General features: G+C 34.2%; 1 protein-coding gene across 1 annotated transcript; it reads right to left on the reverse strand.

Moving 5' to 3' along the window:
- Positions 1 to 15,935: 15,935 nt before the first annotated feature.
- Positions 15,936 to 16,247, reverse strand: LOC131947569 (S-phase kinase-associated protein 1-like). Its single transcript, XM_059308815.1, has one exon. The coding sequence runs from the start codon at positions 16,209 to 16,211 to the stop codon at positions 15,936 to 15,938; it is 276 nt and encodes a 91-aa protein (XP_059164798.1). The 5' UTR covers positions 16,212 to 16,247.
- Between the last annotated feature and the right edge of the window lie 2,760 nt (positions 16,248 to 19,007).

Consider the following 19,007-nt stretch of genomic DNA (forward strand, 5'->3'; position numbering starts at 1 on the left):
GGAACTTCAGAAAAAGCAATTAAACTAGATGCATACATCGGCATCAAAAACTCACTGCACAGTACTGGTTTCAACTGCAGAGGAACCAGTATACTTTGTACATCAGACAAACACAAAATTAAAAGTACATACAAGGATAAACAGGGCAGGATAGCTTGCATCACATTGAATATTGACAAAACAGAAATAACAATCATCAATATATACGCCCCAACACATAGACAAGAACAAAAACATTTCTACCACACGCTTAATGAACTTATAAATACCTAATACAAAAACAAGACGATACTTTTAGCAGAAATATTTCAAGCAAAGCTAAGACATAGACTGGGAACTCTCACTTAACTGGGGAAAAAACGTACAGGAAAGCAATAAGTAAAGTATTAATTTTAATTTAGACAGTCTCAAGCCAAACATCACTCGATCAGCCCTCAAGTAAATTAACATTAGAACAGTCCTCTGTTTCCCGAGTTTTAAAATGCACAACCTGAATGGTAGAAAAAGATACACATCTCAACCCCCCCCCCCCCCCCACACACACACACTTCCCCCCACTCAACCGGACTGGCGGATATTTCAAGGTAGCGTGCCTTCATCGCCAAGGGTCAATTTTATGTCATGGACATTTTTGGAATGATAGATCAGTATTACAGAGACACTTCTCCCACGGTCGTTTCTATTTCTGACCATGGGTGTCTACAATGTGAACTTTTGACTCCATAGCTAAGGACTGAGCACAGTAAACTAAGCAGTCAAGAGAAACCGAGTTTGCACACCTTATTTTATTTTTAGTCTAGTCTTATGCCATTTTATTTTCTCTCTTTGATTCTTATATATGCAATATTGATGTTCATATCTTTGATGCTGTGTAAAACTATCAAACAAATTATTATTACTGATTTAAATGTTTAAAACAATTGATTAAAAAAAAATAATCGAGGACTGTATAGATATAGATGTTTGAAAGGGAAGAATGTGTTTGCTTTGATGTGTCTTGTTGTAATAACATAACTTTTCCGATTGCTTAAAATTTGTATCACTTTAATTCTCTGTAATCACAAATTTATTTCAGCACTACTTAAAAACCAAAATTCCACCCCATCCCCCCCCCCAGCCACAACGCCGAGGAAAAAAAATCCCTTGAATCATCATTTAATTACACATTTGCATTTTCAGGTTGTTTTTTATTTTTTTTTTTATTTTTTATTTTTTATATTTAGACGTTTTGTATTAGATCTATGTATAAGTAAACCATCTTAAATGAATGAAAGTAGTCTACAAGTAACAAAGAAATATTACTATTGTAAATCTGTATCAGTCCTCACAAGCCGATGATGAAAACTGTAATACTAAAGCGAACACACAACTGACGCTGTAAATTACATGTCTGAGGCCAAAAATAAAATAAAAAATAAAATAAAATAAACATTAAAAAAAAATGTAATGATCATTTTTGATAATGTTTGAACTATGTTAAATACTAAGCACACACATTTGTGTATGTTGATGTAATTATGTCTATTTGAAAATAATAATAATAATAATAAAAAAAATAAATAAATAAAAATAAAAAAAAAAAGAAAAAAAAAGAAATAACAAACAAAACAAAAAAAATTATGTTTCCTACTATTTTCCTTCTAGTTTAAGAAGTATAGAGGAAGTATGGTATTCGTGCAAGAAATAGAAATCGAGATTTTCACAAATATCGACATTTTACACCTCCCTACGTCGAAAAATATAGTTTGCAATTTTGTCTGTATACCTGTGTGTATGTATGTATGTCTGTGAACGCGATAATTTGAGTACCGTTAAAGTTATGTTAATACAATTGTACATATAAGTATTACATCCAATTTAAAGTTCTGTTTCAACTTTTCAGCGATTTCCGGTAACCGGGAGTGGAGATTATTCTACTTTTGGTTATTTCAAAAGCCTATAACTTGAGAAGTCTGGCTTCGCCATCATGAACAGCGGTGTTTCTTTCAGACTTTTTTTCTCCTCGGGAGGGGTGTCACTTGATTTTTTCATGGGGGCGGACTAAATTTCCGAGTGAGGGGAAGGGTAGAGGACACTGGTAAAGTATATATTTTCTATTTCATTCCGGGGGGCAAGGCGGTAGACCACAGTCAGAGGTCAAGTTCAGTCAAGCGTGTGCACATACCGGTGGGGTATTAAGAAAAGGGGGGGGGGGAGGTAGAGACACCATTTTAGACATTTAGAACCCATCAAAACACCTGTTGTGTTACATGTGTCAATAAAACTGACATTATGTTAATTTCTGCAGGTCAAATAACTGTGCTGTAACTATTTCTAATACACTAATTATCAACTTGCTTTTTTGTATACTCCTTAATTAGCAACTGTTCTGCATATGTTTAAAGTGTAATTCAACAAACCTGGTGAGATAGACTTGCCCAACAACCTTAGTCTTTTTACGTTATCCGTCAAGTAAGGAACGGGGACACTTTCTCGTTAGAAAAATTTTCTTGTAACAAAATAATTGGTTACTTCAGAGAAAACAATGCGTGAGACCACTACAACTGCTTTATATAATTATTTTTAGCTTACTAAAGGGCGTCCATTGAATGTGTTTTATAAATACCTTTTCAAAAATCAAATATTAATTTCTTGTATTTTATGAAAAAAATTTAGCAAAAAAGATCCAATACATTAAAAGTTATATTTACCATATCAAATACCAATATCAATAGCGTATGACTTGTGAGCAACTTTAGAATAAAGACCATCATCTTACATACTAGTATCAATAGTCAGATAAACTATTTAATGAATATTTAAACGTCATATGTATTTCTGAATGTTGCTAATGTATGATTGAATTACTGTAAAACCACTTAAACTATTTAATTAATGCTACAATTGAAACGCCTACAGAAGCACTGCAATTAGCTACACTGCCACGTGACGTTAATGAACCTTCTTATTTGTTCTTAATTGTAATGTTGGAAGGGATTTTCTCCAACACAATTACGTATTACGTGTCAGCTCTGACTTTAACTCGATTTCAGAGTTTCTTTCAGGCATCTCTTCGGTCTTTCGGAACAAATATAATTGATATTGAAAAAAAAATATTTTTACCAGTATGCTCCTTCCCGGAAAATTTAGCCCCCTCCTCCCCACGAAAATGTTAAGTTCTACCCCCCCCCCCCCGAGGAAAAAGTCAAAGGGAAACGCAACTTCCTTTTCTTACTCAATTTGCTGTCGCAGCTTCTGTGCAAACACGAGAATAAACTATAAGGCCGCTGTTGTTTGATTTTGGAGTTGTCTCTCCTAGACGAGTTGCTGTTCTTAGCTTTCGAACCTCCCATGCCCGGACGGTTCGAACTCGGGACTTTTCGGTTTAGCAGCCAAAAGCTTTACCGAACCAACCGCGATAATCCCGTTAATTAAACGAACCGTAAGATAGAACTTATGTTAATTCACATCATTTAACAAAGAATAATTAGTTGCAGCCCAATTACAACACCAGCAGGTTTAATTTTTTTTTTTACATTTTAAAATTTAACAGTCAGCTTTCCATGTCGGTTTCAATCGATAACATGGTTCAAGCTGTTTTAAATTAACACAGATTGGGTCTCGATGGTCACGTGATCATATCCATGTAGCCTAACTACCATACCATTTTTTTTTAAAAATCTGACCATGATCAGCAGCGTAAGAAACAAAACTTAAGTTGTCGATTTTTGAGGAAAGAAATGAAATCGATATTTACTTATGAAACAATTATATATTATCGGCTTTCTTTTTGTTAAGAAACTATAAGTATCTCAACATATATTCATTAATATTCCTCCCCATCTTTTCCCGCTTGTGCCCAAGACATATGGGACAGATGAAGTAGAGTTCATCTGTTTCAATGCCCTCGGCATACATTGAAAATAATGTGGTCAGCACTATGCCTAGCCGCCTTTACTTTCCCTACCGTGAGTTAGGTACCCATCAGAGCTGGGTGGGCTTAGCGGCTTTCTGCTGTTTTGAACCCGGGTTCGATCTCGATACTTTCGGGTTATTATTTTTTAATGATCTTAGTTCTCTAGAAAATATAGGAACATTGTTGGTGTGGCCATGCGTTTCAAGAATTAACATGATTAGAAGCACGCATCATGGCATGGCATAGCGGTAGAGAGCTAGCCTGCTAATACAAAATCCTTTAGTTCGAATCTCGGGCTCGAGTCTGTAGAACGTCCTTAAGTGTATGCAGCTCTGAGGGATATCCAAAGCACGTTAGGGAAACATGTATGCTAAGGTCTTTAAAACAGATACACTCTACTTCATCTGCCCTTAGTGCCTTGGGCAGTTGAAAAAATATGAAGATGTAGTTTTAAAAATTTTAAATATTAAATGCTAACTTACATTTATTTTTTTTTAACTTGGCTATTATTTTGTCAAATATATGTATTATGATGTCATCGCAAATGTGTACAATGAGATGATCTGAACAGGACTTTTAAGTACAATTTGTTTACATTCTACAAGTGTGCTTATATTCTATACGTGTATTTACATAACAGATGTTGCCTTCTATGCTAATCTTTAGGATGTTGATGAGGGTTTCGCTGATTAAGACGACAGATGAAAGGGATAATTAACATATGATTTTATAATAAAAGCACTCAACTTTTGCCATGATTCTACAGTCTTCTATCGTCCAGGTGATATAGACAGAAAACAGGTACAAGAGATTATCAGTGAGTATTAGCAAGTGCTTTGGTTATAAAATGTTAATGTCAAAATGAATTATTTGATATTTTGGTCAAAACACGTCAATATTAAACCGCTTAGAAGCTTAATAATTAAGTTAATTCTGGTTTATGTTTCACTGAAGTTCACATATACATATATATATATATATATATATATATATATATATATATATATATATATATATATATATATATATATCTATAATATAAGCGGGCTGAGCGTGTGTCAGTCCTTCCTTCTGTCATCGCTATAGCTTTTGGAACCATAAAAGTAAACATTCGCACTAAGATCGTATTTCGTACATTGGCCGGCCAATGCGCGCACTGGCCAGGACGTACTGGCCAAAGTCCGAAGCGCTTAAACTTGACAGCGTATTTTGTACATTGGCCAGCCAATGCGCGCACTGGCCGGGATGTCCTGGCCAATGGTCTATCTAGACTAAGTTGTGATCGCATTTTCATTATTCTGGGTGCGTTTTCATTGAGAGTAACGTATTGTTTGGCTCTTGTTTGTATAGCATTCTATATGGAAGGCGACATTGATCAAAAGGGCCGTCAGACCATGAGACAGAAATAGCAGAAAAAAATGTAAATCCATGTTAGTTTCCATATATGGGCTCTCTATAAAATTATTACTGAGGAAGATCTTGAGAACATTGAACAAGAAATGGAGGTTGCCATAAATGCAACGACATCCTCAGCTCACACATCTACTGCCGTGGCGAAACGCCCAGACCGGATGCGTGACAATAATGTAGCCAACAGATTCCGTATAGTTTGTTAAAAACATTGTATAGCAAGCTCATTCTTTTGGATCCTGTGGCAACGATGTCCATGCTATTTGTGGAATACCCAATGAAGCAGACGAAGGGTACGGAGGGAACAATACCTGCAGATTGTGTCACAACAAACAAGACATCATGGAACACAGATCAGCAGCTCATACTGGCTTGCAAACTCAAGGTGCTAAAATGCTTAAAACATCAAATACAAAATTTAAAGATAGTGAAGTGGATGACAATGTACGCATTCGTTTTCCAGATGTTGACAGAGGTCACGGTGATCCGCGAAGCGTGATTGCAGTTGTCATGAGCGTCGAGGGCGGTTTCTACAAATTAGGAACGGAACATGGTGTTCTAAAACAACTGTATGCTAGAAGTGAGTTTTCAATTCTTCACGAAAAACTGCTCTTATTGTCGTCAGTTGGCACTGAGGAAAAATCACTACGAACCATCGCATCTTCACAATCATTGAATGGGGGCCAAGGCTACACTCGCTGCAATTGCACAACTAAGTGCACAACAAATCGCTGCAAGTGTAAAAATAACAAGCTGCTATGTAATTCTAAATGCCATAAAAGTTCAACTTGTTGTAACAAATGATGATATTGATAGATTGAGACTACAATAAAAAAATTGAATGTTTCTGTCATTTACTTTAATAAATAATCAATAAAGACTTAATTTCATGATCCTTACGGCATAAAAAAAACCCAAAATCTGCTCATGATCTTCTAATTCGGACTTTGGCCGGTCATCCCTAGCCAGATGATCTTCTAATTAAGACTTTGGCCGATCCACCATGGTCAGTCCGCGGACTGGCCGGCCAAAGGCCGAAATCAAGACCTATTTCAGACTTTGGCCGGTTCACCATGGCCAGTCTGCGGATTGGCCGGCCAAAGGCCGAAATGAAGCAAAGTTTCGGACTTTGACCGACCTATGGGAGGCGATATTGGCCAATGCGCGGATTGGCCGGCCAATCCTAGCATTTACGGCTTTGACCGTAACATATATACATACATATATAATTTACGTATTTGGTTTTTATTTACTGCTGATGTTTGTGATGTTTTGTGATTTTTGTTTTAAATGAATTTCTTTTTAAACAACACTTTACTAATTCGCAATAATTGATTCACGCGATGCCGTGGTCTAGTAGTAATTCGCAAGACTGCAAGCCCAAACGTATCGAGTTCGGAAACAGGACCCTTTTCTTGTGATGGGTACCTGATTCACGTTTGGTTAAGCAAAGCATAGTGCTGACTATACTATGACTTCATTTGAAGTAAAATAAAAACGTATAAAAACTTATTTTATTTGCAATATACACCGCCAAGCTCGAATTAGCAACAAAGAAAATATATATATATATAATGTCAGAAAACAAATTTCACTTTAATTTTAATATTATGATGACTCGAACTTGTCAGATCTGTCCATGTCATAAATATCCCATTGCTTTCATTTCTAAAGGGAAATTATAATACTTTTTTTTCGTTTATAAATCATATTAAATTTTATTTGTATTTAAGATATTCAAAACGCAAGTATGATACCAATTGCAAAATTGAAAGTTTAAAAAACAAACATTTTTTTTTTAAATATTTAGATCAACGAATGCAAATCCAATGCAATATCATAAAACTATGAAAACTTGTTTGTTTCAGACCATGAAACTTCTCATTGTAATTCTACTACTCTCCATCTACTATATGGAGACAGCCATAGCAGAAGTAACGTGTGACATGGATGGGCGGGTAAATCATAGTTTCTAGACATTATCTTCTTCTTCTTCGTTCTTATTTGTACTGTTGGGAGAGAGTTTAAGTATATGTGTCAACTGGTTATGCGCCATTGAGGCCATTGACTTTAATTTTACACTGCTTTTCTTTTTTTGGATTTGCTTCCATAGCCTTTGTCCAACCAAGAACAAACTACAAGGCAGCAGTTGTTTGATTTTGGAGTTGTCTCTCCTAGAAGAGTGGCTGTCCCCAGCTAACGAGCCTCATCTGTCCGCGTGTTCTGGCTCGAGACTTTTCGGTTAAGCAACAATGAGTTTTACCGACTCGACCACGCCGACCCTTTAGACGTTTTGAAATAATATTTTTTTTAGAGGATGTAAAATGTTTGCAGACATTGCTAACTTACAATACCGTGTATTTGCTAACATTGTTTAATCACATTACCGTGTATATATATATATATATAATTCTCTTTTTGGATACCCTAGAAAACACCAAGCTGTAAGCGCGCCTAGCAGCCCCCTCTCTTCCTCTCTAGGCATATCCCTACCATGCCCACCCCCACATGATCTGGTGAGCTGTGGTTCACGGTAAATGTTTGCAATCGTAGAGCCGGGTTTAGTGACGGTTATTAGGGGCAGATAATCTAGTTTGAAACGATTTTAAACTTAGGGGAGGTAACTAAGAGGAGGCTGCTTTTACGGAAGTGGGGAGGTGGGGTTTAGAGAAATTAGGGTGGGGGGGTTGTCCTTAACGAGCTACTGTTAGTGTTTTAAAGCAAATATTTTCAGTGGCAGCATTGGTACTGTCGAATTCACAAATTATGAATTACTGAAAAGTCGAAAATAAAACAATGAAATAGCGGCGTATGATACGCCGCGGGTCGGCTCGTTTGCTAATATTGTTGCTAATAGTGTCCGCCACCCCCCCCCCCCCCGGAAAATTCAGTCCGCCCTTCCCCTTTAATATATCAAGTGCCCCCAAGGAGAAAAAAGTCTGGAAGAAACACATATTGTAACATAAACATGTTGAGGTTTTTTAATAACAACGGTACTACTTGAAAATATGTTTAAAATCATTTATTTGATTTAAAATAAAAGAAAGAAAAATATATTATTAAAGTTCCTCTACCAAACCTGATGGTCTATGGGGCAAGTGAAGTAGAGTTCACCTATTTATGTGACCTCGTCATATGAATAGATAGTATGGTAAGCACTATGCCCATCTGCCTTTACTTTCCTTGAGTTAGGTACCCATCAGAGCTGGGTGGACTCAGGGAAGGTCTACTGATTTGAACCCGGATTCGAACTCGAGATTTATGGTATAGCAGTCTAGCTCTCTACCGCTATCCCATTCCGTCCCAAATATTTAAAAAAACACCTTCACATTTACCTGATGTATGTTATTATACGTTATGAGACGTTCCACCCTGACGAATGTGTCGAATGTTCGTGTACTCGTTGGGGCTACATGAGCTGCTCACAAATGTGCTGAAACCAAATCTACACAGACGCTTTCTAAAGCGCTAACTGCTGAGTTGAATTTATAAACTCTATAAATAAATTTATAAAAATCTAATAAACAAACGTGTTACTTCTTCAAAATAATTGTTTTTTTTAGTTTTTTTTTGTTTTTTTTTTTTGTTTTTTTTTTCACTGTATGTCAAATACATTTAATAAATATTGGATTATTTTATTGTTTTAAATAAACTTTTTTTTTTTAAGTAAACTCAGCTCTAAGAGGGTTGGTCTAAAATATGGTATATGTGGTGTAGTATTGTAAATAGTTTCTTCACCTGTCACATACACATGGTTGTTGAGAATATACAATAGGAAGTGAAGAGCCCTCACACCACAACATAATATTATAGCAAATACACGGCCATTCTAAACCAATACAAATCATAACACACGACAACGGCGCAGACTTGGAAACAAATCAGGCACGCTTCACTGATTACTGCCATTAGCTATTTATAAAGACGAAACCAACAACGAAACTCTAGACAATAGTATCTAAAATTCACAACAAAATTAAAAGACGAATAGTGAGAAAAAATCAGCGACCCTATAACCATGCAAGACTTAGGGAAAACAATCGATGGCTTAAAGTTAATCAAAGCATCTAGACAAGACGGACTAACTAAAGCATTTCATCAAACGTTTAAAGATGATACTCTACAGCTACTATACGTCACACAAAAAGATATAGGCCTACATGGAAGAGAATAGGGTAATTGCGACATATTTCAGCAAAGCCTACTTTACCAAAACCCAACACAGACAAATCAAACGACAAAAAACACTAAAATTATAGACCCATATCCTAACTAAAGAGCGACTTTAAAATATTATAGACTAAAACAAAAACAAATAGAAGTCAGTAAATGAGATTCCTACATTAAAGCTATATTATAGACACATAATAATAAATCACATGAAGAAACAACCAAAATACAATCATTTAAACCAAATTATCGACATTTTTTTACAATAAAATTTTAATATATTCGTCAGTGTTTTCAAATAATTTTAGTGCTTTTTTTTCGTTTAAAACTTTTTAAGCAGGGCTTTCTCCATGCACAAATAATATAATGCATTGTGTACACAGAAAAAAATAGCAAATTAGTTTGACAAATCTTACATGAGTTAATTGAAGATTTATGAACAATTAATACATGTCGTCATTTAGGGGTGAGGGTCTGGTCTTTTGTTAGTCATCAAAAAAGCATGACGTCATTTATGGATGACCCTGAAATCAGAAGTAAAAATAAACTTAAAGGACCCACCCCACTTTATTGTGCTTGGTTTAGGTTAATAGAGATATATATATATCACACAACAGCTTCTTTTTTGTCCAATATTTTTTTCTCCTTATACATTACATAAAGTGTAAGCCTTATCATGTACCCCGGTCACACAGTAAGCTACTGGTTCGAAAGGGATGAACTGTTTGAAAAACTTAACGACTTGGATCTTTTGTGAAATATACCTAGAGTCCAGTTTTAGAACATATTGCATTGTTAAAAATAGAAAGTTTAGAAATATATTTCTTTTCAGATTATGTGATTTAGCAGTCAAGGGAAACAACTTAAAACTTCTTATTAAAAATTGCATAAAACAGCTGTAGATTAAATTGTTCTAAAATAATAAATACATATTTTTTCAATATAAATTTCTTTAATTATAGTTTTTAGATTTTGGTCAAAATATTTTATTTTAAATATGTAACTGTTTAAAACTACAAAATATTTTTTTTACGGTACCTTTGAAAAATGAAGAAATTTCTCTTTTCAAAATGAAAAACTCTTGATTAAATAATGTTTCACCACAATTTGAATCAGAGGTAAATTTTGGATCCCTTGAAATCAAGGGACAAGATCATATTGTAAAAAAAAAATGCAAAAAAAGGTTGATAAAAGAAAGATTCCTTTTCAATTAGACTGAACAACACCATAGGACAGGGGTTCCCAACCCCTTGCCCGCTGGCGCCATGGGGGCGCCATAGCGCCCGCTGAACGATTCGTATGTGCCCGCCTCTCACTATTCGACAGACTCAGATTTTTTTTTTTATAAACATTATTTTAAAATATGATTTATTTTTATTCGTTTGTTACAGTCTTAATTTTTGTTTGACTGCCTAGGTTTATTAAATATGTTCCATACTTGTCACAACTTGTCTAGCGGCGAGCCAGACTGCACTATTTACGCTAGCCTGGAACGGCTAGTGCCATTTGCACATCACACCTTGTACACGCAGAAAACCTGAAGTGAACGTATGGAACAAACGCCACGAACTAATCCGATAAACGCCAAAGGCGCCAAATCACAAGGCACATAACTCTGATTGCTTCGGCAATTATGGGCTCACTTCGGTTTTTACAAGCTTTTAACTCATTTCCTCTGTCGTCAGTCGTAAGTCGACAGTCTGTCGTCAGTCTAGATAGAAACGCAGGAGTGAAAATTCGGACAGTTCTACTTGACCGAAACGATTCACAGTTGGCACGTGGGTCAAGACATGAAGACAATGCAATTTGAAACTAAATTTGACTTAATTGGATGCCTAATTAATTTTTTTATGAATTAATTAAAATTTGGACCGAATTATTAGGCATGTCTAGCCAACCACACCACACGCGTCATCACGTTCAATAGCTGCGCCATCACGGTACGTTCAATAGCTGCGCCATCACGTTCAGTAGGCGCGCAATGGTTTTTAGTCATGTAACTCTATTGTAAATAAAACATGTAAAGTACTGAAAAAAAATTCATAAAAAACGTTTTAATAACAAGCTTTTATGTAATAATGCACTAAAAAGTAGAAAATAAATTATACACTACTATTTAAATTACTATAAAGAAAAGCGTGGGTCTCTTCTCAAATATTAGTAAAGGTATCCAATCGGTACTAAAGTGACCCACGCTTTTCTTTATAGTAATTTAAATAGTAGTGTATAATTTATTTTCTACTTTTTAGTGCATTATTACATAAAAGCTTGTTATTAAAACGTTTTTTATGATTTTTTTACTTTCTCGTATATACAAAGTATAGAGAACGCATTGTAATCGTGCAAAAAAATCTCTTGAAATTTTAACAATTTTCACCGTATTACACCTCAGTCCTTCATCACATCCGAAGTATAGAGGACTTATTTTAATCGAGCAAAAATTATCAATCCAGTTTTATCAAAATTAAAAGGTTTTATGCGTAATCCATTCTGAAAAACTGGGCTTTGCAATCCTGTCCGTATGTCTGTGTGTCTGTCTGTCTGTGTGTGTGTAAACAAGATTACTTGAGTACCGTTACAGCTAGGTTGATGACATTTCATATATAAGTATTTTATCAAAATCGTAGATATGTATCAACTTTTGAGCGATTTCCGATAACCGGAAGTGGTACTTTTTCTACTTTGAATTTTTCAGAAGCCTATAACTTGAGTACTATTTTAGATAGATAAATGAAATTTCACATGTGAGTAAAAGATCTAATTCTCTACCTTCTGTTAAATTTTGAGTAATTTCCGTTGACCGGAAGTACTAATTTACGCTACTTCCGATTTCTCAAAAAACTAATGCAAATTTTTAAAGTACTAATAATATTGCGCACTATTATGCACTTTTTTATTTGGCGTTCACTCGGTGTTCAATTCTTTTGTCTACGAGATTTTATTCTATTTTTAAAACTGTAAGTATTTAAAATGGATTAAAAATCATGTCTATAGCCCGAGTTCCCATCCTCTGTTGTTTTATATAAGAATATTCGAGAAAGTTTAGGGGAGATCACTCCCGGTTTATTTGTGTTTTGTTTACTTACTTTACGTTTTGTAAATACATTTCTCTGTTCTGTGTGTATGCAATTTGAAAAAAAATGCCAAATAATTTTATTATTTTTAAACATTTTTAAAAATTATTTATTAATACATTATGACTATAAGAAAATAAGAAAATAAGAAAATAAATTATGGGAAAATGACAAGTTATGGAAGGAGTTTGTCGATTTAAAATAGGTGGTGCACGCCACCCTGCCGATATTTTAGAATGTGCTCTAGAGTAAAAAAAGGCTGGGAACCCCTGCCATAGGGGATGGGGTGTGAGAGGGGGTGAGGATCATGTCGGTATCACTAAATATTGAATTAGCGGAATTGAACTATGTCCAGTTGGGTTATATTAATATTATCGATTGCATATTTTAATGACATCTCACTTAAGAAATAAAAGAGTGAGAATGGCCGATAACGCTTAATGTTTTGCAACGCACAGTTTTTTTTTTAATACTTGGAATTGTTTAATTTCAGAAACAATTAAAATGTAACAGTTGATTAATTAGATAGAAAATGGAAATTTAAAATAAATGAGTTATTCTTTAGATAATTAATTTTCATTGTTTTTGGCTACCGCTCTACACCAAGAGATCTTTAAAACGGTTTCATCATCATGCACAACGACGTAGGATAATTCTTGGATCTGTTGATTCCTCACAAATTCTCTGCCAGTAACCGCATCATTGGTGCCAAGGATCATGCTTCTATCCAGATCAACATTACAGAGGTTGATGAGACTACAGGCCGTATGACAAGACCTATGCTATCTGTGGGGCAATCAGACGAATGGGTGAATCTGATGATTCATTGATTAGACTCGCTAAACGAAATGGCATCATAACTAAGAATTTTTATTTTTAAGGGTACTCTTGTTTTAAAAAAATCATGTGAAACTAAAATAAAATGATTTCTACTTTTTTTTCCTGCCATCTTTTTCTGATGGTTTAAAAAATTCTGTAACGGCCAGCCGAGTCCGTTCCTTGAAGTCCTCCATCCAAATACGCCAATGCCTTCCTCGCCTCCTCCCCTTATATCAAGAGCCCCGCGTGATGTTTTTTATAGACAATTAGATCGTGGTACATGTCCATACTACCTGAGTTGTTTTTATTAGACTGTCTTCGTCTGACGCTAAAACAATACAGTAACCATAACATTACTATATTGGAGAAACCTTTATTGAACTACAATCATCATGATATTACCCCCCCCCCTCCTGTATTATTAGTTTACAACGGTTTTTCGTCCGGCTCAGAGACTGGGCCAAGTGTGAAGGTCAGGAGATGGATCTGGTTGTCAGAAGCTTTTAGAGACGTGGGATGTTAGGGGCATTGTTTGAGAAGTGGGAGCTTATCCCCACCGTGAAGTGGGAGCTTATCCCCACCGTGAAGTGGGAGCTTATCCATCCAACGGGGAAGTTGGAGCTTATCCCCAGGCAAGAATTATACATTAATATTTGAATTTACTTATCAGTAGGGGGATAGGTACGTTAATGACAATAAACAATTAACTAGAGGCGTCGCGATGCGGGGGGACGGGGGTGCGGATCTCACTGGGTGACCACCGATAACGGGGGGGGGGGGGTGACACCAAGATAAATAATTGCAAAATATAAGAGTAAAAATACTTTGTTCAGTTAAACTAATGGTTAATGAGAGTAAAAAAAAAACTATTTTAAATATGAATTAATAATCCCTACAAGGGGATGGGGTATGACACCTGCTAAATATAGAAAAAAACATTGCTAAATCCAGCTGTATTACTAACCGACAATATATACACATCGTCAATATTAACTGTGAACAATTTAAAGCTATCATCAGAGGTGATAGTGAAACCGAATGCAAAATTTAAAGAGGATACAAAGTGTAAATGAATATTTTAATGGCGTATGTACGTGTATATTTTAGTGTTAAGTCTCACGAACATTTTCTTCAGGAATGCGTTGATATATTGTGTTATATCATTATAAATTAAGATCAGAGGCGTAGCGAGGGGGGGGGGGGGCGTGGGGGGGTGCGGACCGCACCGGGTGAAACCCGAACTCGCTACGCAAGTGATTAAGATGTGTGTATTTGTGCAACAATAAAATCGATGCAGACATCCAGATACGTATTCATGAGCCAGAAATGAAAAACGACTTAGAGATATCATGCATAAATTAAATAATAAGTGTAGAGGTTCGTAGAATAATCACTAATGCGATTGGTCTCCGTTTAGATCCTGAGCGGGGATTAAAGAGCAGCGTTGTTAAGTTAAATCTGGGATTAGATTTGGTTTTAGTTAAATCGCTTTGTTGTTTCGTAATTTATCGTTAGCGTTAAAGAAAGGGCAGTAATAATGTTAATGTGAGAAGGTTGAATGTTAGGATTAGCGTTTTACTATTTATGTTAGAGTTAAACCAGGGACAAAGTTGGCTAACTTAACGGTTTGTGTTAGATTTACGGTACGTTCTTACCTCAGTGTATAGCCTGTATGAAGTAATGTGTTATTTATCCTCGGGACTACAGGATAATTCTAATGTTTAGACACGGCTTACAGACAGGCACAGAGGTAGTAACCTAATCATGAGTTTGTATTTTCAGAGCACATGTAAATGATGAAATGGTATTATTTTTTTATGATCGGTGTTGTTCAATAAACAGGAAATATTGTGACCATACTGTAATATTTTAACCAAATTATAGGGACAATGGGTTATTATAAAAATAAATTTAATAATAATTACTATTCTTATCTGTATAGTCAAAGTCACATATATTTTAAATTACGTGCAAGTACCCCGACGACTAACCCGTATATCTAACTCCTTGTGACTAGTCACACATTTTTTTACACACGCAAAATGCGTACTCACTGCGTTATCTCTCTTATCAGGCAGAGAATAATTTTAATAGGCCAAATACTTAATTAATATGGGATGGTCAACATTTTGTAAATGATTTTTACTATGGACAAACTATTAATATTTTGATATTAACATGCAATTAAATGTTAATGATTTGAACACAACATTCACACTCTTTTCGTACTAAATTAAAAATAAACGTTATTGAATATCAACTGAGTCGCTACAAGATCAACAAAATGTATCTATTTTAAAATGAAAATAGTTCACCTACACTATTTGAAGAGTAAAATCAACAGTTAGAAACTTCAGTGCTTAGTTAAAGTTATAAAATAAATTAAAAAAAAACATCTACGAATTAAGGTTTTACATCAATAATTTGAAACAAATACATCTTCTTTCAATTCAATGATCCACCCTTTTCTTTTAATATTATAGTAAAACAATTTTGTAAATCCTTGTTAATTTTATTTATTATTGTTGTAACAAAAACATATTTAAAATGTAACAAACGTTCTAGTGCTAATAGTTTATTACATCAAGCAAGCCTTTGATATCTAAGTAGTTGTCAGCCAAAATCAACTCAAACAAGGTGCCCTGGTCAACTTTAAGAAATTCTGTATTCCAGGAGCAAAAATCATCTGTTCTTTTTTCTTTGTTTTCATCATCTTCAGGTGGTGGAGGGTCATCCCGATGGAAGGTACACCATTGCATTACCTTCTTTAATATAGCATCATTAACATTAGGTAGTGGAACAGGTTCATCTTCATCCACATCCATACCCAACTCTTCTAACATGGTTATAACAGTGACAGATTGTTTAGCAATCTCAACATTTACTTATTTTACAATTGATATTATATTGAAATGCAAAAGTTTAAATAAAGGGTGATTCAATGATAGAAGGGTATTTTTTTTCTTCTTGTTCAATCTTACATTGTCAGAAAATGTCCATACTTTTTTTTTTTTTTTTTTTTAATTGTTTTTTTTTTTTTACCTCAGACATGCAATTTACAGCGTCAGTTTGCCATGTCATGTTCGCTTTAGTATTACAGTTTTCATCATCGGCTTGTGAGGACTGATACAGATTAACAATCATAATACTTCCTTCTGACTCTCCTTCATTTTAGATGGTTTACATAATACAAAACGCCTAATTACAATTTTGTTTTTAAACGTGAAAATGCAAATGTGTAATTAAATGGTGATTCAATGGATTGTTTTTATCGGCACGGTGGTTTGAGGGGGTTTGGGATTTTAAGTATAGATAAAAGAAATTTTGGGATAAAAAAAAAACATTGTAAATATTATAAGAAGCCGGAATAATGTCAGTACAATCAAATACTGCAAATCAAACATTCTTCATTTTCAAACATATCTATAGCTGTTTTTTTAATCAATTTATTTTAAATTTATTGATGATATACAAATACATAAATACGATTTTTTTACCAGCCAACAACCTAGATGCTGCGATTTGACGCCAAAGTTGAAAGTTAAATAAAAATGTTAAATTTTAAAATGCGTATAGTATTAAATGATTTCAATTTGTAAATTTGAAATTACCAGGGGAGGCTACACAACTAGATACTTAAAAATATGTAAAATATATATATTTTATAGATTACACACAAAGAAAAAAAAAACATGCACAAAATTGTAATTTATATTATGATTAACAACTTTAGTTAAAAGAAATAATTTTCTACAATTCGTATACTTTGCAAAAAATAAAATTTTAGCCTAAATTAAATATAGAAAACCTGTAGTTTTATAAAGTAAAATAAGATTTATTTTAGACAAATTTAAAATTAACAATGTTATATTCGTTTCTTCTTTTTCAAGGTAATCAGTTTAGATCAAAACCACCAGAACCCTCACATACCCCCACCCCCAATTCAATGTTTTTGTCCCCATGACCAGGGGTCGGCAACCTTTTGAGACGGAAGAGCCAAAAGTTACAATTTACAAAATTTCCCAGCTTTTAAAGAGCCACTACCATTTTTATTTCAATATTATGATATTTGATTAGGATTATATATATATATATATATATATATATATATATATATATGTATATATATATATGTATATATATATATATATATATATATATATAATAAATAAATAGCTTAAATATGAAATAATATTTATTCATATGAAAACAACACAGAAAAAATATTAAACTATTTTAAAAATAATAAAATCAGTAATCAAATAATATAACTTTATTTATTGAATACTATTTACAATAGTTTCGGTCTTGCGTGCTGTTTGGACGTTTGTTTAAACCTGGCTCATAACTTGTTTTCAGTTTCAAGCACGCCTCTAGATTTGTATTTGTTAGTTGGCTTTTTACATATATTTTATATTATATTCATGCGAGAAAACGCTTGCTCGCAAGGATAAGTTGAACCGAAGATCGTCAGCACTCCAAATGCCAAAATTCTTAACCTTACTGTAGCATCATGCAAGACTATTCCATGCGTCACACAATAGTGCCTCAACTCGCGGCATTTCTTTTAGAGCTGTCCACTCGTGCAGCGAAACGTGCATGTTTTACTGGACCTCCAAATCTTTTAACTTGCTCTTTATATCTGTGAACTTACCACTCCACAAATGTTTGGTGTTCAAATCTAGCAATTTTATTTGAAGAGAACCAACATCAATTCCAAATAGCTCGAAGTTAATCTCATTTGTTTTTGTGTTGAGAGAATCTACTATGAAAGTCCGAGTACTTGCATTTTTTTTTAATTGCTCAAATATCTCAGTGAATCCATCCTACATTTTGTTTATAGTAATGTTGAAGTAATTCATGTTAATAGTAGTATTGGTTTTATCACGATATTTGTTTTTCAGACTTGCCAAAATTAAGTAACTTACCGCCCTCCGTGTTTTCAACAAAATTGAAATAATTTTTTTTTCGCAACAATCATCTTCTTCAAGCACAGCTGGGTTTTCCTTTTCTTTCAGTTTTACATTTAGCTCGTTTAGTTTATTTGTGATATCCACTTGAATTTTTCAATTTGGGATGGACACTTTATTAGGAAGTTCATTCAAGTAGGGAGAAACTAAATATTCTAATTTAATAGCGAGAGCTAATTATTTATGTTTAATATTAATATCTTTCATTATCGGGTGTTGGATAACAATATTTTGATGAGTTTTGAAAATAAAATAAAACAATTATTAATATGTGTGCATTGGCTGAAGAGCCGCATCTCGACACCAAAAGAGCCGCATGCGGCTCGCGAGCCGCAGGTTGCCGACCCCTGCCCATGACCCATCCTCTCACTCGACTTCAAATTTTTCACTAGCACATACTTACTATTTATTTCCATCCTGTATAAACGTTGTATATAAATGTTAAAATTGGTCTAAACAGAATATCTATTTATTTTTTTATATCTATACATTTGTAAATCCATCTTCATATGTTTAAGAACATATGATAAGAGGATTTGAAATTATATAAAATATGTTGATGCTGTTGCGCTTGTTTTAAATTGCAAATAAAAGTATTAAAAAAAAATAGATCAAAAGTAGCTTCTCGTACTTTACAGCAGATCCAAGTTTAGGACTAGATCGGGGGTC

Source organism: Physella acuta, unplaced genomic scaffold (genome assembly GCF_028476545.2).
Source record: "Physella acuta isolate Inbredline_101_S28 unplaced genomic scaffold, ASM2847654v3 ptg000600l, whole genome shotgun sequence".
Lineage (NCBI taxonomy): Eukaryota > Metazoa > Mollusca > Gastropoda > Physidae > Physella > Physella acuta.